The sequence below is a fragment of the Nipponia nippon genome, unplaced genomic scaffold (genome assembly GCF_047370975.1).
Source record: "Nipponia nippon isolate SJK-2023a ecotype South Korea unplaced genomic scaffold, ASM4737097v1 scaffold_3, whole genome shotgun sequence".
In the NCBI taxonomy this organism is placed as follows: Eukaryota; Metazoa; Chordata; class Aves; order Pelecaniformes; family Threskiornithidae; genus Nipponia; species Nipponia nippon.
Window position 1 is genome coordinate 5,483,346 of NW_028262347.1, and position 19,112 is coordinate 5,502,457.

General features: G+C 47.7%; 1 protein-coding gene across 3 annotated transcripts in view; it reads left to right on the plus strand.

Moving 5' to 3' along the window:
* GATA3 (GATA binding protein 3) overlaps positions 1–17,946 on the plus strand; it is a 29,885-nt gene extending 11,939 nt beyond the window's left edge. For 2 of the 3 annotated variants that reach the window (XM_087766381.1, XM_087766380.1), the window contains exons 3-6: positions 1,143–1,679; positions 4,530–4,675; positions 10,163–10,288; positions 16,525–17,946. In XM_087766381.1, the coding sequence (XP_087622507.1) occupies positions 1,143–1,679; positions 4,530–4,675; positions 10,163–10,288; positions 16,525–16,809 (1,094 nt within the window). In that variant the 3' untranslated portion in view covers positions 16,810–17,946. The remainder of the gene's footprint in view (positions 1–1,142; positions 1,680–4,529; positions 4,676–10,162; positions 10,289–16,524) is intronic. The other variant, XM_087766382.1, reaches the window with a different exon arrangement.
* The last annotated feature ends 1,166 nt before the right edge of the window (positions 17,947–19,112 follow it).

Sequence of the window (19,112 nt, forward strand, 5' to 3'; positions counted from 1 at the left end):
AAACCAGCTTGGAGATTTTCTAGACATGCACAAGCTCCCATGCAAACATACGTGTCCACGCTGCACCAGCTCTATACCTATCTGGGGCTCTATAGATCTGTGTTTGCATCTCCCTTCTGTATATTTAGCAGTCTCTATACACATATCACGATACCTACAGAGGTTAAGGCTCTCTAGATGTCAATGCCTTTCTAGGGCTTTATTAGCAGGCACAAACTTGCTCTCCTCCAGTTGTATAACTGTGTTTTTCAGCTTATAGTGATGTCTTCAAGTTGCTGTGGGTTTGGGTAGATTTGATTCTTTGGATACATATATATATACACACATGTATTTTAGCAAAGGCAGCATTTAATTTAAAATATTAGGTACCATCCCTAAAGAGTATATATAACCAAAGAAAACAAGGTTTGACTGCGTAAATCTAGTGTTTGGGGTTTTTTTTGCAAAGGCCAGGTCTGTATTTTAAAAATACAAGTGAAGCGTCTCTTGCCATAAGAAGGGGATGGAGAGTTTCTTTTGAGAGAGTTGGTACTCGCTGCGTGTGCCCTATCGCCACGAAAAAGCTGTCTAACATTTGTGTGCAGCCTCGTGGAAGAAAAAAAGACAAAAACTAGGCGGTTTGCAAAGTTTAGCAGCTCTGTTGGAAAGGTTATTAACACGTCTGTGGGCATCTTCTGGTCTTCTTCGTTTGGCCAGAATATTCCCAGGGTTTATAGCCCACGGCTGCCTTCGGGAAATTATTTTCCAGCTAAGAAAAAAAATGATTTCTGCAGTCGGGACTTGGCAATTTCACGCAGGATCTTCGCTTCAAAGTCCGCGTGGGATTGTCTGGAAAAGGGAGAAAGTGAAGGGGGGCTCGCCACATTCCGTGTCCCAGGGCTGGCATCCCTGCTCGGGGGGTCCCGACCCGGACACCCGGTCCTGAGCAGGATCGGGGCCGCCACCTCAGGCTATTGCAGCGTTTAAATTTTAATTTTTAAAGGGGAGTAGGGTTTGTTTTTGTAATTTGGCTTGCTCCCCCCTGATGCTGAGCCCTTTGGGAAGGAGGGAGGAGGGGGGTACAGCCCGGCACCCCCCCTGGGGGCTTCGCCAGGGTGGCCCAGGGAGTGTAACGGGAGTTTCGCTGTGTTTTCTCCGAGCAGGGAGCCAGGTGTGCCGGCCCCCGCTGCTGCACGGCTCGCTGCCCTGGCTGGACGGGAGCAAGGCGCTGAGCAGCCACCACAGCGCTTCCCCCTGGAACCTCAGCCCTTTCTCCAAGACCTCCATCCATCACAGCTCACCGGGACCCCTTTCCGTCTACCCACCCGCCTCCTCTTCCACTTTATCCGCCGGTCACTCCAGCCCGCACCTTTTCACCTTCCCACCGACCCCTCCTAAAGATGTATCCCCGGATCCGTCCATCTCCACTCCCGGCTCCACCGGCTCCACCCGGCAGGACGAGAAGGAATGCATCAAATACCAGGTCTCCCTGGCCGATACCATGAAGCTGGAGTCCTCTCACTCTCGGAGCAGCATGGCCTCTTTAGGGGGAGCCACCTCCTCCGCTCATCACCCCATCACTACCTACCCACCGTATGTCCCAGAATATGGCTCTGGACTTTTTCCCCCCAGTAGCCTCTTAGGAGGATCGCCTACCGGGTTCGGGTGTAAATCGCGACCGAAAGCACGGTCAAGCACAGGTAGGGCTTTTGGCTTCTTCATCCCCGTTGTTCGGGAGAGGAAGCTATGGGGGGAAACGGGGGGCAAAGGGATGAGGCTGCCCCCCGACCCACACGCAGAGGGATGCGCACAACCATCCGTGGGATGAAAACACACGGCGAGAGGGGACTTTACCTTCCCCACAGGTTGCCCTGCTGGGTTTATAACTAAATTCCTCCTTGCCCAAGCCGGGCTGGGGGTACAACCCCAGGCACGCCGGCCCAGGACCCCAAACCTGCCCCCCCCCCCCCCCCCTCCGCGATCCGGCCCCCTCCGCCGCCCCAAGCGCCTACGGTGTGCTCAGCTGCGGCGCCTAAGGAGGAAACGAAACCCAGGGAACCGCAGCATTAGTCTATCTCTCTGTATTTTAATAATGGTACTAAATCCCGGCCAACTTCCCCCGCCTGCCCTCCGCCTCGCTCTTCCCAGGGCCTCTTCCCATGCGGCGACGCGCCGAGGGTTTTCCCGAGGGGGAGCTCGCCCACGCAGCCCCCAGCCCCATCCAGCTCCGTGGCAGGGTCTTTTATCACCCCCAAAGCAAGACCCCAAAAGCATCCCCCCCCGGCCGCACTGCTCGGGGAGGAGCGGGGGGTCCCAGCACCCCGCGCAGCTGGGACGGGGGATGCGCGGCTGAACGCTCCGGGCGCGGAGGTTTGTGTGCACCGGGGGGTTGTGTGAGAGCCGAGGGGTGTGTGTGTGTGTGTGTGTGTGTGTGTGTGTGTGTGCGCGCAGAGGAAAGGGCGATTAGTCAAAACTCTTTTTTTTTTCTCTCCATTTTTTTTTCCGAGGAGGCTGCTGCAGGGTTGCCTGGCATGAATGAGATCAGTTTTCAGGGTTTTTCCAGGGTGACATTTACTCTGTCTGTCTGAGCAGGGACTGTCTCTATTTAGCTGATATGTTTGAGCTAATCCAATTATTTTCAGACTGCTGCACGCGACAGTTGCATTGTTTATCCAGCGCCAGGAACTTTAATAGAGTCCGGATGCGGTTTGAGTGACAAAAAAACCCAGACCTGTATGTTTTGTACATGAAAGCAGGAGAGAGAGAGAGATGGAGTGAAACAAAAGAGAGGGACAGAGACTCAAACAGCCCCGGAGCGGCTGCCCCGTTTAACCGGAGGGGAACAAAACGACCTGGGTATTAACGGGAGCGGCTCCCCGCCTGGCCCCGGTCCGGACCGGGCGCTGTGTCGGGGTAGGGACCGGTTTATTCTGTCCCCCGGCCGCCCCGGTGCCCGCCGAGCCGCAGCTCCCGCCGGGGCACCGGCTGCGCGGTATTTTCAAACCGTCTTTGCCCACCCCCACCCCCCCGCCTCTTGTTTTCCTTTTGCCACTTTCTGTTACCTTACCTTCTAGAGAGACATCTGCGGTTCGTGATAAACCAACCCCACGAGCAACACCTATTTTTTTTCTTTCTATTTTTTTTTTTTTAAAGTTGATTTTAGCAAGCTGGGAAGCTCGCAGACAAAGGGGGTTAGTGCTGGAGGAAAAGGAGGGAGGGGGTGTTTTTGCAGGATGAAAGAGGGAGAAACGGCTGCAAATGTCTTTTTTTTTTTTTTCTTTTTTGTTGAGGGGGTGAGAGGAGAGGGGTTTAGTGCAAAGGCTCTGGAAAAACGGTTGCCGTTTGTGGTTAGGGCGCGGATGCCTCTTGCTCGAATGCAGCGCGGGCTGGGGCAGTGGGGAGCTGGCTCTCTGCTGAGTTAGCTCTGCTCTGGCCGGCTGAGGTCTTCTGCTGCTCTCAGATGGGTTGGAAGTGTCATTAGGTGCAAGAAAAAAAACCCCAACAAACCAAACACTCAACAAAAAAAACGACTCAACCCTCTGAAAATAGCTGAGAGGCATGCCCGGACCCCCTCAGTTGCCTCCTCCAAACTGGGAGCCGGTGGGCTGGGGGAGACACCCCCTCCAGTAGCCGGGGAGAGGGTAGAGAGGTGCCAAAAAGGAGGAGAAGAAAGAGGGAAAGACCTTAATCAGGGCTCATGCAGGCTCGGGGCTGTTGGGGATCCCAAATATCAGGGATGGACCATCAGGCTGCAGATGCGGTGGGGAAGCCAGAGGGATTTCCGCAAGTTGGGTGGTGGAAGCTTAATTGCAAATTAATCGATAGAGGATATTGGCAGAGTGGTTGTGTATTGGCTGGGGCCGGGGAGGTGTTTTGGTTGTTGATCTGTGATTATTTTGGGGGTCCTTGATGTGATTTGACCTGAAGCCAAAGGAAGAGACCCCCCCCCCCCAGGCTCATGCACCCCCCTTGGAGCTGGGGCAGTGCTCGAGGAGTGACCCCAGGGTCCCCATAGACATCAGAAAGGGGGGCATGGACTTAAATTTGGTATCCATCCATCTCGGAGGGGTTGGAGGCTCCTGCAAAGCCTGCCAAGATTTGCCTGGTCCATATAACAGCATAGGGTCTGGAGGGCTGCAGGAGCCCTTAGTCCAGAGGGGAGGGGGAACTGCCAACCCCTCACCAAAGGAGGGACCTGCGAGAGGGTTGAGAGCTTCTCCAGGGAGCCCCTCGAGCCACCATGGGGTTTGGGTTGTCATTTTCACCATCCCTTTTCCCTGCTACTGGGACACAGGCCTGATGCTGCCTGTGGGCTGGTCCTGGGGAAGGGGGACAGGATCAGGCCCCGCCAGACTCTCCCCAGTCTGTGCCAGAGCTGTCGCTCAGCCATGGCCTCAGACCCTTGCTTGGACACCCTGAGCTTGGAGAGGACTGGCAAGGCCTGGCATGGCTGGGTCTCTCGGGGGGTTGGTTTTATTTTTGGGGGGGCTTCCCCCAGCCCCTTTTACCTCTGCTTTCCCTAAGTGAACTATGTGCTCTCTTGTTTCCAGAAGGCAGGGAGTGTGTAAATTGTGGGGCTACCTCAACCCCTCTGTGGAGAAGAGACGGCACTGGGCACTATTTGTGTAACGCCTGTGGACTCTATCACAAAATGAACGGGCAGAACCGGCCCCTGATCAAACCCAAGAGAAGGCTGGTAAGTCTCCTTCTTTTTTATTTTTTCTTTTCTTTCTTCTGCAACTTTTGCTTCTTGTCTGCAGCTCAGGATGTACAGGGAAGCTCAGCCAGCTCCGAAATCTAGTTCCATTGTGTCAGAGGGATGCTCGGAGAGATGCTCCCAGCTGCTGTGGGCCTCAGTTGTCTGGTCCTCTTGCAAACTGCCAAAAAGGTTAAAAAAAATCAAGATCCAGGGCTTCTTGCAAACCAGAACTGTGCTTTCTCTCAGGTCGCAATGGGGCAGATGCCTCTGCACAGCGCTTCTGGGTGGTGACACAAGGACGGTGGCTCTTTCCAGGGGCAGACTAATCCTTTCTTAGTGACCAAAGAGATTATCAGGAGAACAGGATTTCTCCTGGTCTCTCCACACTGCTGTCCTCCCCTTTCCAAGTGTGTCTCCATCCCCCTTGACTGGTGGTGTCATGGAGGGGGGGACCCAAGCTGGGTACCGGGTGCCGCTGGGGCATCAGCCGGACCTTGGTCTTGCAAAGAGCTTGGCTGATGGTCCTGGTGCCTCTTGAACCTGGTGTGGTCATTTGTGCCTGAGCCATGTGGCTCTCAAATTGTGTCATTCCCCTCGGTGTGAGCAAGGACACAAGGTGGGGATGGCAAAGCCCTGTGAGTGTGCAAAGCCGAGCGTGCGCCCGGGGCCACAGAAGCTGGAGGAAGACGAAAAGCGCGGGTAAATATTTGAAATAATAGTTGCAAGCCTCATGACTGTACTATGTACAGGCAATATGTTAAAGCATCCCCAGCGATCTATTTATGAATTTCCCTGTAAGCCACAAAAAGGTCTGGAAGCTGTGGGCACGGCTAATAAATGCGTTGAAGTATATTTGGCAAATAATCAGGCAAACCACAAGGGGAAAAAATATATCAAGCAGGGGGAAAAAATATGTACCCGGCTTGGGAAGTTATTGAATGTTTCGAATTGAGACACGTTTGGTTTTGTTAGGATTAAAGACATGGACAGGCTCCGGGGGGCTGCTCAAAATGCGAAGGAAAAGTGGCTCTCGCCTCTCCATGGAGTTTCTGAGCTGATGGATGGATCCAGCTGGTGGCGTGGGGCTTGTGCCCGGCACGGCTGGATCCTGTGGGCAGGCAGAGGGTGGTTCCTTGGCCTCGTGTTCCCTGTGGAGGTGCTCACGGCCTCGGTCCGGCAACTCTTAGACACGGATTCAACTTCCTCACTTATGAGATGCCCACAAAATTGGACCGGCGTTATTTCCACCGGCACTGGGAAGCGTTTGCAGGATACGACCCCAGGAGGGGTTACGCTGTAAGAGGCAGTGGCGTTGGCTCTGTCTGGCCGTGGGGGTTTTGGGGAAGATGCGGGTTTGCTCCTCTACCCCCAAACTTCCCGCGGGCGAAACCTCTCTGTGTCTTCCCCTGGGCATTTCCCTTCTAGGAAAATGTTGGTCTCCCTTGTCTTTCATAGCCTTGTTAGAAAAAAGGAAAAGCTTTCTAGGGAGGGAAGTGCAGGCTGGGATTTTTAATTTTTTTGGGCAGCTCTCTTGTTCTCTTCTCCTCCTGCCCCCGGCCCTTCTGTCTTAAACACACACACCTCGTTTTCTTTTTTTTTTTTTTTTTTTTTTCCCCCCTCGTTCTCTCTTTATGTGTAAAGTTAACTTCCTAGGAAAAAGCTGCCGGATATCTGAGCCCTGGAGATAACTCCTAAACAACAGCTCCGTTTCCCCAGCCCAAACACACAGGAGCTTGAGCGTATCCAAACAAACGGAGGGGAGGCAGAATAGGAAAGCGGCTGGAAAGGGGGGGGAGAGCTTTCAAAAAGTGTCTGATGGAACCACGAAAGAATGTCCCGAGTCACCCTCAGCCCGGCACATGTAAAATGAACCATATAAATAAATACATTGTAAAAAGTCATTCTTGGGGGGGGGGGGGGAAGGAGAAAGGAAGAAAAAAATAGAGAGAGACCTTGTCTTGCATAATCGCTCTGATCTTGGGCATTTTAGCTAAAGTTTAAGTTACAAAAAAGTTCCCATTCTTTGAATACGGCCTCTGCTAAATGGGAACTTTTGATTTTTCTATATATATTTTTTTTTTCTCCAGCACTGCCTGGGAAAAAAAGGGAGAAACATTTCTAACGCTGTTTGCCTCTAGATTTATTTCCCTTGCTAACCTCAAAAAAAAAAAAATCAGAAGGCACCAAAGCTGGGCCTGCGTTTGCATTTTGTGTGCGTGGATGTAGATGTGTGTGTGTCCGTGGTGTGACTTCATCTTTCCTGACTTGTGCAGGCGAGCGGGCTGGGGAAGGTGACATGTGTATGGAGGCTCAGGGTGGGGATCCAGCCTGTGCTCCTCTCCCTCTGCCACAAGTTTCCTTTGTGACCTTGGGCTGGTTTTGTAGGCTCTGATCCCAGGTGCGCCAAAACTAATGAAAGGACTCCGATGGGTTGGAGAGAGAAGGCAAATAAATCCTTAGATGCTGAGAACCCAGCCCAAGCTTTATTAAATTCAATGAGCATCTTTGTAAGGGCTTTCTTTAGGGGGCTCAAAGAGGTCTGCTTTGGGGAGAAGGTAGAAGATTTGGAGATATTGGCAGGGGCATCAGGAATGGGCAGGTGGTACCATGCCACCGCTCTGCTTAAAAGGTCTACAGCCCTCTTGGAGACCGGTCCTGTCCCTGTTGAAGCCAGTGGCAGCCCTGTCAGTGATGTTACTGAGATAAAACCTTCCTTTGGGTTTTCTTCCTTTCCCTGTCCGTGTGGACGCAGGGCTTTCCGCTTCCGTGTCCAGCCGTGCTGGTTTTGAAAGGATTATAGCCAATTTCTCAGAAGGCCCATGTACGTGCAGTCTTTTTTTGTATGAAGCTGATGCTTGCAGCTTTCTAGGTACCTCATGTAAATTCAGACACCTAAAATGCCTCTGAATTAAGCATCTTTATCAGTGCTTGGTTCTTCCTGCACTGTCCTCTATTCCACTTTCTCATCACTACCAGCGTTTCTGAAGTTGTGTCCTCGCTCACATGCAACTGGGCCATGGGGTCTGGTCCTACAGATGATATGGGGCACCCTATTAGTCATCCCGTTACTTACATGGTCAGGCTCAGGTGGGTGACTAGCGTCAGTGGATGCCATTGCTGGGAGCTTTTACAATAGCGTTATTATTCATTGTTTCCTGCCTGCTGCCGGTGTCTTCAGTCTAAGTTCGTACAGCATGAAAGGTACAGCCTGGGACCAAAAGAGCACAGAGTTTAAAATATTCAGCTAATGACACTGAATTTTTGCAGGGGAAATGTGGCAGATGGAAAAAGTTTTAGAGAAGATAGTGGATGTTGTGATTTATTTGTTTATTTAATGTCAGAGTTTGTTTGAAGGTAGCAACGTGGTGACCAAGCGTGTCTTTTAAACGCACTTACCGTCAGAAATTACAGCGAGCGCCGTGTAGAAACCCCAAATATCTTCAAAGGGGATGTTTCCCCTGTGTGGGCTGAGTCAAATATCACTGGTTTTTAGAAATTTCCTTAGGCTTGATTTTTGGGTCTGATAAGGGCAAAGCTGCCACCGAGAGATTCGATCCAGCCCCTGAGCCACCCGTGCCGGCCGACGGGAGCCGGGGGGGCAGAGACCTGCAGACTCGGCCCCCGCGTCTCAGCGAGAGCCCGGCTCTGCAAACTGTTGTGTCCGTGTTGTGTTTGAAGCATGTGTATTAACCCGTTGATTTTGATGGGAACAAAATTTGAGGCCATGGCATGGTCCGGAGGAGGACAGGACTGAGGCGTCTATGCACACAACTGTTAGGGGCTCTGCCATTCGTGGTGGGATGCTTCAGCTTCTCCTGCCGGCACTGGGATTTTTGCAACCAAAGACTTGTGTGCTGTTCCCAGCTCCCACTTGTCATCAGCAAGGAGAAGTCAGCTAGAGGCCTCATTGGGCTTGAGATCGGCTTGTTTCAGCGTGGTTTATGGTTAGGCAAAGTGGAACTGTCCCCACGGGCAGCTGGTGAGAGCCCCTTGCTGTCAGACCAGGCTCTCTGTGATGCTTCCTAATGCTCATGGGCATCGTATTATTTATATTTTAGACAGTCCTTTTTGTCTAATTAAAAAAAAAATCCTACTCTATCTAAAACAAAACCAACCCGTCCGCTCTCCACCTACGCCGCATTCAATTATGATTAAAATTGCAACATGACCTAACAAGAGTTGGTATTAACGCTAGCGCTGTTCCAGTGTCCATGTTTGCATTTTGGGTTTGTTGTACGGTATCCAAAGATGTGGTATTTTTTTTTTTTTTTTTAAATGTTGGATGTGTTACAGTGTGCGGCTGTGTGGGGTGAGGGGTAAATTTGAAACAGTAAGAGCACAAAAGAGAGCATTAAAGGCTCAGTTCTGCAAGGTGCCAAGCATTGCTATGATCTGGCAAATCGCTTAAGCACATGTTTTAACTTTAAGCACATGAGCAGTCCCATTGAAAGCAATGCATTGGGATGAAATCAGAGCTCTGGGACTGTGTCATATTGATGAAGAAGAGATAGGACGGGGATCTAAAGGTCTTTTTTTAGGAGCTGTAGGCACTTGCACACAGGCAAACATGCATACGCATTCACATAGGAGTCTGCAAACTCCTTTTCCTCCTTCAGTGCCAGAAGGACAATTTGTGTGCTAAAGTTACAGTTTTTAAATGATAAGCTCAAATTCATGCACGTGAAAGAGGAGTGACTTTGCTAAATTTGGCTTTGCTAAATCATTATCACAGCCAACAAAACAGCTTCTTTTATACACCTTGACATGTAGACTTTTTTCCTTCTCCCTCCCCCTTTATTAAATGGTAAATTCTTCTTTCAGGCTCATTAACAATCCTTAAATAAACATGAAGGTTTAGGCTGCAAAAGGGTGTAATTAAAAACTTGGGATTCTCGCTCTTTGCCACAGTGTTATTTCCGATCTGGAGCCCGTATCCTTTGAAGCTGAGCTGAATTTACGGGACCGGGCCGTGCTTGCGGTTGGACCCGGCGAGCAGCTGCCCACCGAGCTCAGCGTGGGTCTCACGGCGCTCGCTGGAGCCGGCGTGACTCACGCCGTTGACTCCGGCAATTGTTGGTTCAGGCCCTGACTGCAGAATTAGACCCCTGGGGGGTCTGAGAGAATTAAGATGGAAAGACATGTTGGCATTTAAATAATATTTTCCCCTCTGGAATGGGCTGTGCCAGCGCTGCTAATTTTGATGAGTTCTATCAGAGGTTTAGCACTCACTTTTAGGATGCCCTTTGGCACCTGATTCAGTTCATATATAATTTGGGATTAAAGTACCTTGGGGATTTTTTTCAGAATTATTATTTGTTCTCACAAGCCAGTTTCTGGAGGCCTCTGCTGATGTGCGTCAGTCTTGCAGGGTTGATGTTTTCTTTCTCAGCAATTTTGCTGATTGCATCTTTTTTTTTTTTTTAACACGGGTGCTTTTCTCTCCCTCTTCTTCTCTTCCCCTGTCTCTCCCCTTCCTTCCCGCAGTCTGCAGCCAGGAGGGCGGGCACATCCTGCGCGAACTGTCAGACCACCACTACCACCCTGTGGAGGAGAAATGCCAACGGCGATCCCGTCTGTAACGCCTGCGGGCTCTACTACAAGCTACACAATGTAAGTGTGACTGTAACGCTCAATAGCAGGGCCTCAGTTTTGGTGCTCTATGGTCCAAACGCTTCCTTGACTTAAGGATTTCCAGTCTTGGGTGGTTGCCGAGACCTCCTTTATCCCTTTGGGGGCCTTGGGGGCTGAAGTGATGAGTTTGCATCCCCTCAAATGTAGCCGATCTGACTTGGGGAGGTATAAGACAGGGCTGTCCACAGGTAATGTTAGAGCTTTCCCATGCCTGAGCCAAGAAAGGAGGAGTGGATCAACACAGAGAGAGACGTTATCCGTTGCTGATTGGGCTCAGGGCGTTGGAAAAGACAACAAGCTATCCTGCAAGGCGATACCCCTTCTATGTGTGGCTTGGTTCCTCCAGCAAATACAAACTCTGGGAAAAAAGCAAAATGTGCCAGCAACTATTTAGATCTTTCTTGGGTTTGTGGCTGCCTTTGTCCCGTCCCTCCACCCGTCCCCAAAGATGATTTATTTAGGTCTTGTGTTTGCCCTGGTTGACGCAAGCGATTCCTAAACCAAAAAAGACTTAATTTAGTTAGTGGGTTGCAGAGTCTGCTCGACCTGTGATGTGAATTTTAAAGCATCTGTCATGGAAAGGAAGGAAAAATGAAATGAAATGGCTGGCAGATTTAATCTAATATCTCCATGCAAAGCCAGCTTGCAGGAACCAGGGATATGTGCCCCAGAGAAAAAGCTAAAGGGATCTGAAAAGTCTTCTACTGAATAATACTGCTAATGAAGGAGTCTTAAGACTACTCCTGTTACTCTTATTGCACATGTGGCATTAGAATAATTATTATGTCAGAAGAAGGAAAAGACTTTCAATTTCTCTGCTTTGATATCGCTTTTTTTTTTTTTTTTTTTCCTAGTGGTCGTTTGCTTTATGTTTGACTTAGAAATCTCGGGCTATGTTTTGCCCTCATGTCCACCCACGCAAACACATCAAAGACAGATTGGGTTTCATGGGGCACCCAACCCTTTTGGTGTCTCAGTCCCTTCCATTTGTTATTTCAAGCTCTTTGGTTTCTTGGGATGAGTAAACAAGTTTGGATTAAGTAGAAAAAAAAACCAACCAAGGTAATTTTTCACCTGTTCTGTGAGAGGCATCTCTCTTGGAAAAAAAGGAAAATGTGTTTACCCTTTAGTGGGCAGGCGTCTCAGCACATTTTGAGTCCTATGTAGCAAGCAAAGCTTGTCATCAAACTCTCAGTGTGATCACTGCAAACAAAGGGGTTGGACCCAGAATGAAAGCTCTCAGAATAGCACAAGAAAATATTCTCTGTTTGCTATTTCCGTAGCAAGAAGGCAACAAGGTCAGCCAGCTTCACTGGAGGAATCTATGCTTGTGCTATGTTTTCATTTTGGCCTTGTAGCTACCGGTGGTAGGACTTAAATCATGTAGCTTGGGAGACCTATAGGGAGACCTATACCTGAGCTGCTCCCCCTGTACCCAGCAAAGCCCTTTGAAGCAAATAGGGTCTTCTCAGGTGCCATTCATTGGACCTGGTGGAGATGCCTGTGTTTGGATGAGACGAGTTGTAGTCTTGAAGATGGTGTAGTTTCTCCCCATGATGACAAAGGTCACAGGATGATGAGTTCAGATGTGTCTACCTGCATTGTAGACATCTGACTGGAGGAATTCCCCCTAAGGTATCTAGAAGGGTGTCTGAGTGCTGAGGTTCTCCAGAAATGTGCCTGCAAGAGCACATCCTTTTCTTTTTCACACTAATGTTGTGAACCTAGTTGGCCTCAATTAACCCCTAGATCCACTGTTTAGGGAAACTCCGATCCAGCTGTGAAATTTGTGACATGGGGCAGGCCTTGAGCACATTGGAACCATTTTCGTATTCATTAAAACCACCGACAGCTGCTTAAAAGCTCAGCACAGCTACTTACCGAAGTCAAGTAATATCTTGCCTTATGAGCAACTCCTTTAATGGGACCTGCTTAAATGAAACCCCTAGAGGACTGAGATACTGTGTGCAGCAATATAACTGGGCAAAGATACTAAAATCTGGCTATGAGTGGGTAGATCCTTTTTTCTTCTTTTACTTTTTTAAGACGATGCTTAGTTATGACTGTGGTGAGAAACAGGCAACATCACAGCCGATAGCCCTTGAACATACCACCCTCAGCTTTAAACGTCCACGATGGCAGAGCACTGGAGCATTATTCTGCAGCCCAACTGGCTTTAGAGGTTGTGACTGTGAAGGCCAGGTTGTGCTTCAGAAGCCAAATACGAGTGAGTTTTTTGTGACCAGTGGTAAGGCAGTGGTAGCTTCATGGAGATGCCTTCTCTTTTTGGCTGCTGGGAGGCAGGACCTAGGGAGCTGTGCTAACTGCCTGGTGAATGGCACCAGCATCATCCTTTAATGAGCTCAAGGCAGGGAGGAAGTCTGGTGGTTGCACGTAGACAACGTTCCTTGGCTGGTGCAAATTGGTCTGGTCTGTTGAAGTGCAAGACCTGTTTGCATAGTCAGTGGTCCAGCTCCCTTTGAGTATCTTACCTGCATTGGTTCTCCATCAGGAGAGGTGTCAGAAATAGAGAGGCTCATCATAGCATGTCCCTCCCAAGCAGCTGAGTGTGTCTGCACAGATATTGTGTCAATACCAGTAGAAGGGCTTTGGCCACTCAGAAGATGCCTTCACCCTGTTTCAGGCTAGACTGTAGGGAATTCCTGGCTGCTTTTTTATCCCTCCTCGATTTTGTCTTTTCTTTGGGTTTAATGATTTTTTCTTGGTCCTTCAGATTATTAGGGTATTTTAATGGATTGATCTGAAGATGAAACTTACCCAGTTTTTAAGTCCACACCAGGAATGGCTGCAGTGAAAAGGCTATTTTTTTCATGGCGCTATTTTTTTCATGGGGCTATACCAGTTTGTTTTACTGTTGATTCCCACAGCTTAAGCAAACCCATTTGTCAGTAGGATATAAGCAATAATCATAATAGTCTTGGGGTGCATTTAGTGAAGCTGCTGGCATTTCTCCCACTGACTTCAACAAGAGCCGGCTCCATTAACACCAGTATTAACAATGACTAATATTTCACATTGATACGGTGCCTTTCATCCTGTGGCATCCCAGAGTGCTTTCTAAGATACAGCCAGCCTGGAAGATTAACCCAACATTGTAATGACTATGTCTGAAGGATAAATCCGCTTCAGTGACAGGACCTTATTGAGGTCAATGGCAAAATCCCATTGTCTTCAGTCAGAGCAAGATCAGACCTATAATGTTTAAAACTATCCCCTGGATTTGATCTGTTGAATGTGAGGTTCTTGTCCTTGTTATTTTAGTCCTTCTTAGAAGTGGGATGAGCCTTTATTCACTTCAGGGATGGGTGGGAGTGTACCTTGCTGGAGCTGCACAGCAGACTGGCCTGTGCCCATAGGAATGAGTGAGTTGCCATTGTTTTTGGTAAAAGTCCTCAGAAAAGGCCTCTATTTCACAATCTCCTAAAGCAGGGCTAAGCATCCCAAGAGCAGAGCAGTTGGTATTTTGCGTATGTTAAAACAAAGAGCATAATTCCTGCCCATAATTAATTGGCTCCATCTGAAATTAATGAATTTCATATACATGCGTTGGGTTGGTTTAGTTTTAATTTAGCATGTGTTTGTCATATTTATCACAGTGAATTTTCGTGGAGAAGGTCTTCCCTCTGGATCTTTCGTTTCTCTACCCCAGAAACAGAGATGGGTCCATGGCTTTAATATTTTGGGAATAACTTCAACTCTGCTGTGACTGGCCTTTGAAATCACTGGAAAAATTTTCCAGTTTGCTCTGTGACCATGCTGGTCTCACTCTTCTTGACATTTATTCGAGTCCTTATCTATTTGGCACTTGGGTCAGGTACCTGCTAGGAGAGTGGGACCATGTACACCAGGATGATGTCTCCAGCTAACAGCTTGGATGGCATCTCCGACCCCAGTTGCACGTCTGGCTGTGGCTTTGTCACCATCCTGAGCAAACCTGGTATTCCAATCCTTAAGTTTCACATCAAATCATGCCCTGGGCCAATCTGTTCTTAGCGACTGAGTGAAACATGAGAGACGTTGCTTTGGGGAAGGGGTCATTGTCCTGCAGGACATGACACCAAGCTACACAGGATCAGGACCCAGTGCTCGCTGTAAGAGCCAGCACAGCCCCAGTCCCAGCACCAGGCTGATGTCACTTTGCCACTGACAGCTCTTGAGCTTGCACCTTTGCTGCTTCACCTGGAAATCAATTCTGGCTGCCCCTGACCCTTTGTGTCGCAATGCAAATCCTCATTAGGAGCTGGGGAGCCTGGGACTCATGTGTGCCTCCCCAGATCTGAGCCGGATTCATCAGGGATCAAGACTTCCACGTCTCCTCTAGCATCGCTGCCTGGTGGGGCTCACTTGGGCTTCCTCCTGGCTTTAAACCTGGGCAACACGTCCCTGTTGGCTGACTTAAAACAGGTCAGGCAAAGGTTTCCCATCCCAGCCATCCAGCTGGAGCAAAGGGCCTTCCTTCTGTGTGTGTCCCTGTTCCCTCGGTGAGGACAGGAAGCCAGGGAGATGGGTGATGTATTTAGAGCCCATGACAGTTGAGGTTTTTGCGTGTTGCTGCCCCAGGGCTGCTGGTGGGCTGTGCCTGGGCAGCTTTCTCCCTCCTATCTTTAGCAAGCAGGGCTGCTCCCTCTGGCTCCCTTTATCCAGAGGCAGAAGAATCAGTTTTTTATTCACCCATTTTTAGGATGAGGTGAAGTTTCCCATCACCGCTGGTACGGAGAGCAGGGGGTCACTAATTCAGGCTGGGATGATGAACTTTGGGATACCTAAACTGGAGCAAATGAGAGTGGTCCTTCCTCTCCCTGTGCCTCCATCACCACATGTAACAGGGAGCTATTGTATCCCTGCCTCCTCGGGGAGAGAAATCCGTGAATGTTGCAGGGAAAGGCACCAGGCAGTGGCTGATGAGCAAGAAGTGAATCTTTGCTGTGATCTGGAAGAAGGGAGTGCTTTGTTCTTTGCACTGATTTAAGATCCTATGGATGAAGATCTGCTCAGGGCCCTTGTAGGAAACTCTTCATTGTCCTTCACCGGGGTTGAGACAGTAGTTCCCAGTGGATTGTGGATCCATTTTTTCCCCCTTTTCACCTTTGTGCAGAATATCCATCAGCACTGTCATGTGCTCACATTTATTAGGAAAAGCGGTGTTCAGCCCTGGGAGATTTTCTGGGCTCTCCTGCCTTCTGCAATGGGTGAAATTTTGCAGAGGAGCCAGTGCAAGACCTATATAACTCCCCACGTACACTTCCAAGTCCAGATTTTTAAGGATATTCATGCATATTGGATGCATAAATTCCTTCCCAAGTGTGGTCTTTGGGGCTTTCACAGCACCTGTGCTAATGCATGTTATGATGCTGGCTCTCCATGCAGCAGTAGGAGTTTCTTACAGGAGGTCCAACAGACCTTTTCCTACCATTTCCCAACCCTGACGGGTGTATGGTTGGTGACTGCAATTGCTTATATCCATACAGAAGAATATAATGCTTAGGTTTCCTATAGATATGTCTGCATGCAAATAGAAAATGTTCTGCTGCGCAGTGCAGATACCTGTTTCAGCACCCCCAGAAAAAACCTGGAAGGCTTTAGAAATAAAATCAGATCTGCTAAAGTAAACTTGAAAGGATGGTCAGAGAAAAATCTTTCAAAAGAAGAAAAATAAGACAAATACCTGCCACTTTTGTGAAGAGTTTGCCCAGCTCCCTAATATCACTGCGAAAGTTTGAGACCCCTCGTAACACTGAAATCCCAGCAGGTCTTGCTGCTAATGGTTTTAGATCAGTCAGGAAGCCTCGGGGTGAGATGGTGTCTGCGGGCAATATTTCAAGGTGATAATGATTGGTTTCATTCCTAAACATGGTGCAATTCCCTAATGTGCAGATAGCTGAAATTTTTCAGCCCCTGCAAGTTATTTGTGTATGTTTTGCTCCTGTGAGGCCCTGCCAGTAATCTTCTGTTGTCCAGTCTTCAGAAATTTCAACCGAACTTGGGATTTCCTGGTGGGATCTGAATTTGAGGATGGGGGGGAGAGGTTATGTGGCTGTGGCACACAGGGCGTACAAGGGGAGGAGGGGGGCTGCTGGCTGTTCAGCTGGTCCTGGGCACATCCCTGCAACTGCCTGGGCATGGGGTACACAAATCCCATGGTGATTCGGGGAGAAGGGATAGAAGCACAAAAAAAATAATTGATTTTTGTTTAGATTAACAGACCCCTGACTATGAAGAAAGAAGGAATTCAGACCAGAAACCGAAAAATGTCTAGCAAATCCAAAAAGTGCAAAAAAGTCCATGACAACCTTGAAGACTTTCCCAAGAGCAGCTCCTTTAACCCCGCCGCCCTCTCCAGACACATGTCCTCCATCAGCCACATTTCACCTTTCAGTCACTCCAGTCACATGCTGACTACACCAACACCGATGCATCCTCCATCCAGCCTCTCCTTCGGACCTCACCATCCTTCCAGTATGGTCACTGCCATGGGTTAGCAAGAGACTCCCCTGCTGAATGCTTACGGTCTCAAAATGAGATTTACTTTATATACTTGCATTTTTGCAGGCGTGTGGTTATGGGTCTGACATCCCGAAACAAATGGGAGGGGGAAAAAAGAATTAAAAAAAAAATGTTATTTGAAGGCGTAAGAGAGAAAAAACAAAAACCCAGAAAAAAAACTACAAAAAGCACAAAAAGGAAAAAAAAAAGAAAAAAAAGAGAAAAAAGTAAAAAAAAAAGTTTTAAAAAGTGATGTTTGCCACTTTTTAAAGGAACTCACTATGGCGTCTATGTATTCTTACCCACTGAATCTGGATACCATTTGTGAATAAGCCATTCAGAACTTGCATTCCCTATTGGACAGGATCTCTAGTGCTGTGAAAAAAATAATAAAATAAAATAAAAAATGCTGAACATTGCATATAACTTATATTGTAAGAAATACTGTACATTTGAGGAAGACTTTATTGCATCTGGAGAGCTGTAAAGAAAAAGGCATGAAGGACTCCGAAAGATTTTTTTTTTAAAGGAAAAGAAAAAAAAAAAGAGGACGGGAGGACAATTTAAAAGACAGAAAAACAAACAATGCAGACCAAGAGGAAACGCGGTCTTACGAACAAATGGACCAACTGCCAGTCATGTCTTCTCCTTTTATTTTATTTTTATTTCAGTTTTTTTGGTTGGTTTTTTTTGGTTTCTTTTTTGTTTCCGGGGAGGGGGAGGGGGCTGGCTAGAACGGTTTTGATGATGCATTAACTAACTAACTAATTAACTAAATAACTAAATAAATAAAACCTGTAGGGAGATCATTCATTTCAGGCCACGGGCCTTTTACATAGGAAGTACCAATGGTGTCAGGCAATCAGTGTTAACATGCGGACATTGCCAACAAGGGGTTTTCAGATAGCCATTCTCCAGGTCTATACGCATTGTGAACAAGTTCCTGTAATTGTTGTTTGTATGTATAATTCAACGCACCAAAATAAGAAAGATGTAGATTTATTTCATCCTATTATACAGACTGAATGGTTGTACAAATTTATTTACTGCTAGTGATAAGACCTGCTTTTTTTTTGTTTTGTTTTCATATTTTTTCCTCCTTTTTTTTTTTGAGAATAAACTAGATTAAATTCTGTTGACTTAAAAGTGTTTTGTGCTTGGGGGTGGGAAAGGGAATATGTTTCTTTCTTTCTTATTTTTTTTAATTTGCTTTTTATGGTATTTATTACATGGTTACCACGGGTATGGGAATGTGTGTCTCTGCGCTCATGCTAACAGCCAATGCAGTGTTTGCGGTGGCTTGATTAAAAAAAAAACAACCACAGAACAAAGGGAAAAAACCCCTCAAAAATAAATGGACTGCATGTTAGTGTAATCCCACTGTCCAGTGTGTGCTCCCTGTCCCTCGAACCGCAGTCCAGCCGCTGCCTCTGCTTGCTGTTGGGCTCCCATGTGGGATGGGTCCCTTTTGGTCTCAGTCAGCTATGGCCACCATGGTGGCAAACCCATGTCGATGACAATTTGGGACTGGAATAAGTGCAAAGCCAGGTCCTAATGGTCCTGGCTACTTTTTGGGCAATACTAGGAAAGACCCTGAGACTTTGGACAGGAGCTGGAAAAGCACTTCCTGCTCTGCCCCATTGGGTACTCAGGGGTATAATTTGATGGTGTAAAGTTGAGAACTTGATATGAAATCAAGATGGACCAGACCCTGTCCCTGTGCTTGGAGGAATGGGCAGAACCTGTTACAAAAGGCTGGGTTTGATGGTAGACACAGGACAATTCCCAAAAATTCAAAGGCTGTCAACCAGCCCCTTCCTTCAAGAGTTTTCTTTGAAATAATGTCATTTGTATTGATATTATTATTGTTAATAGAAAAGTTTGGCTTTTATAATTTGATTTCTGATGGTTTAATCCTTAGTAATTTTTCCTTCTTTTAGTCTTCAGTATTTACTCTTCCAGCTTCTTTATACCATCATAAGGGTTGGGCATTTACTTTCCAAATGAAGTGTTCTTATCACCCCACGTCATTTGCTGGAGATTTAAGCATGGTGTGATAAGACAGAGGTTGCCAAGGCTGTGACAAAATGCTTAAAAAACCCCAAACAAAAAAACAACCCTCAAACGTAAAAACCTCAGCAGACATGACCTGCAAATGAATTTTTTTTTAATGTGAAATGAAATTACTGAGTCCTTTCACCCAGAAATATGTGTACTCCTGACTTTCAAGTGGATTGAAAAATATCACTGTATCTGTCAGATGCTATTTTGAACCCACTTTCTCTTGGGTGATAACTGG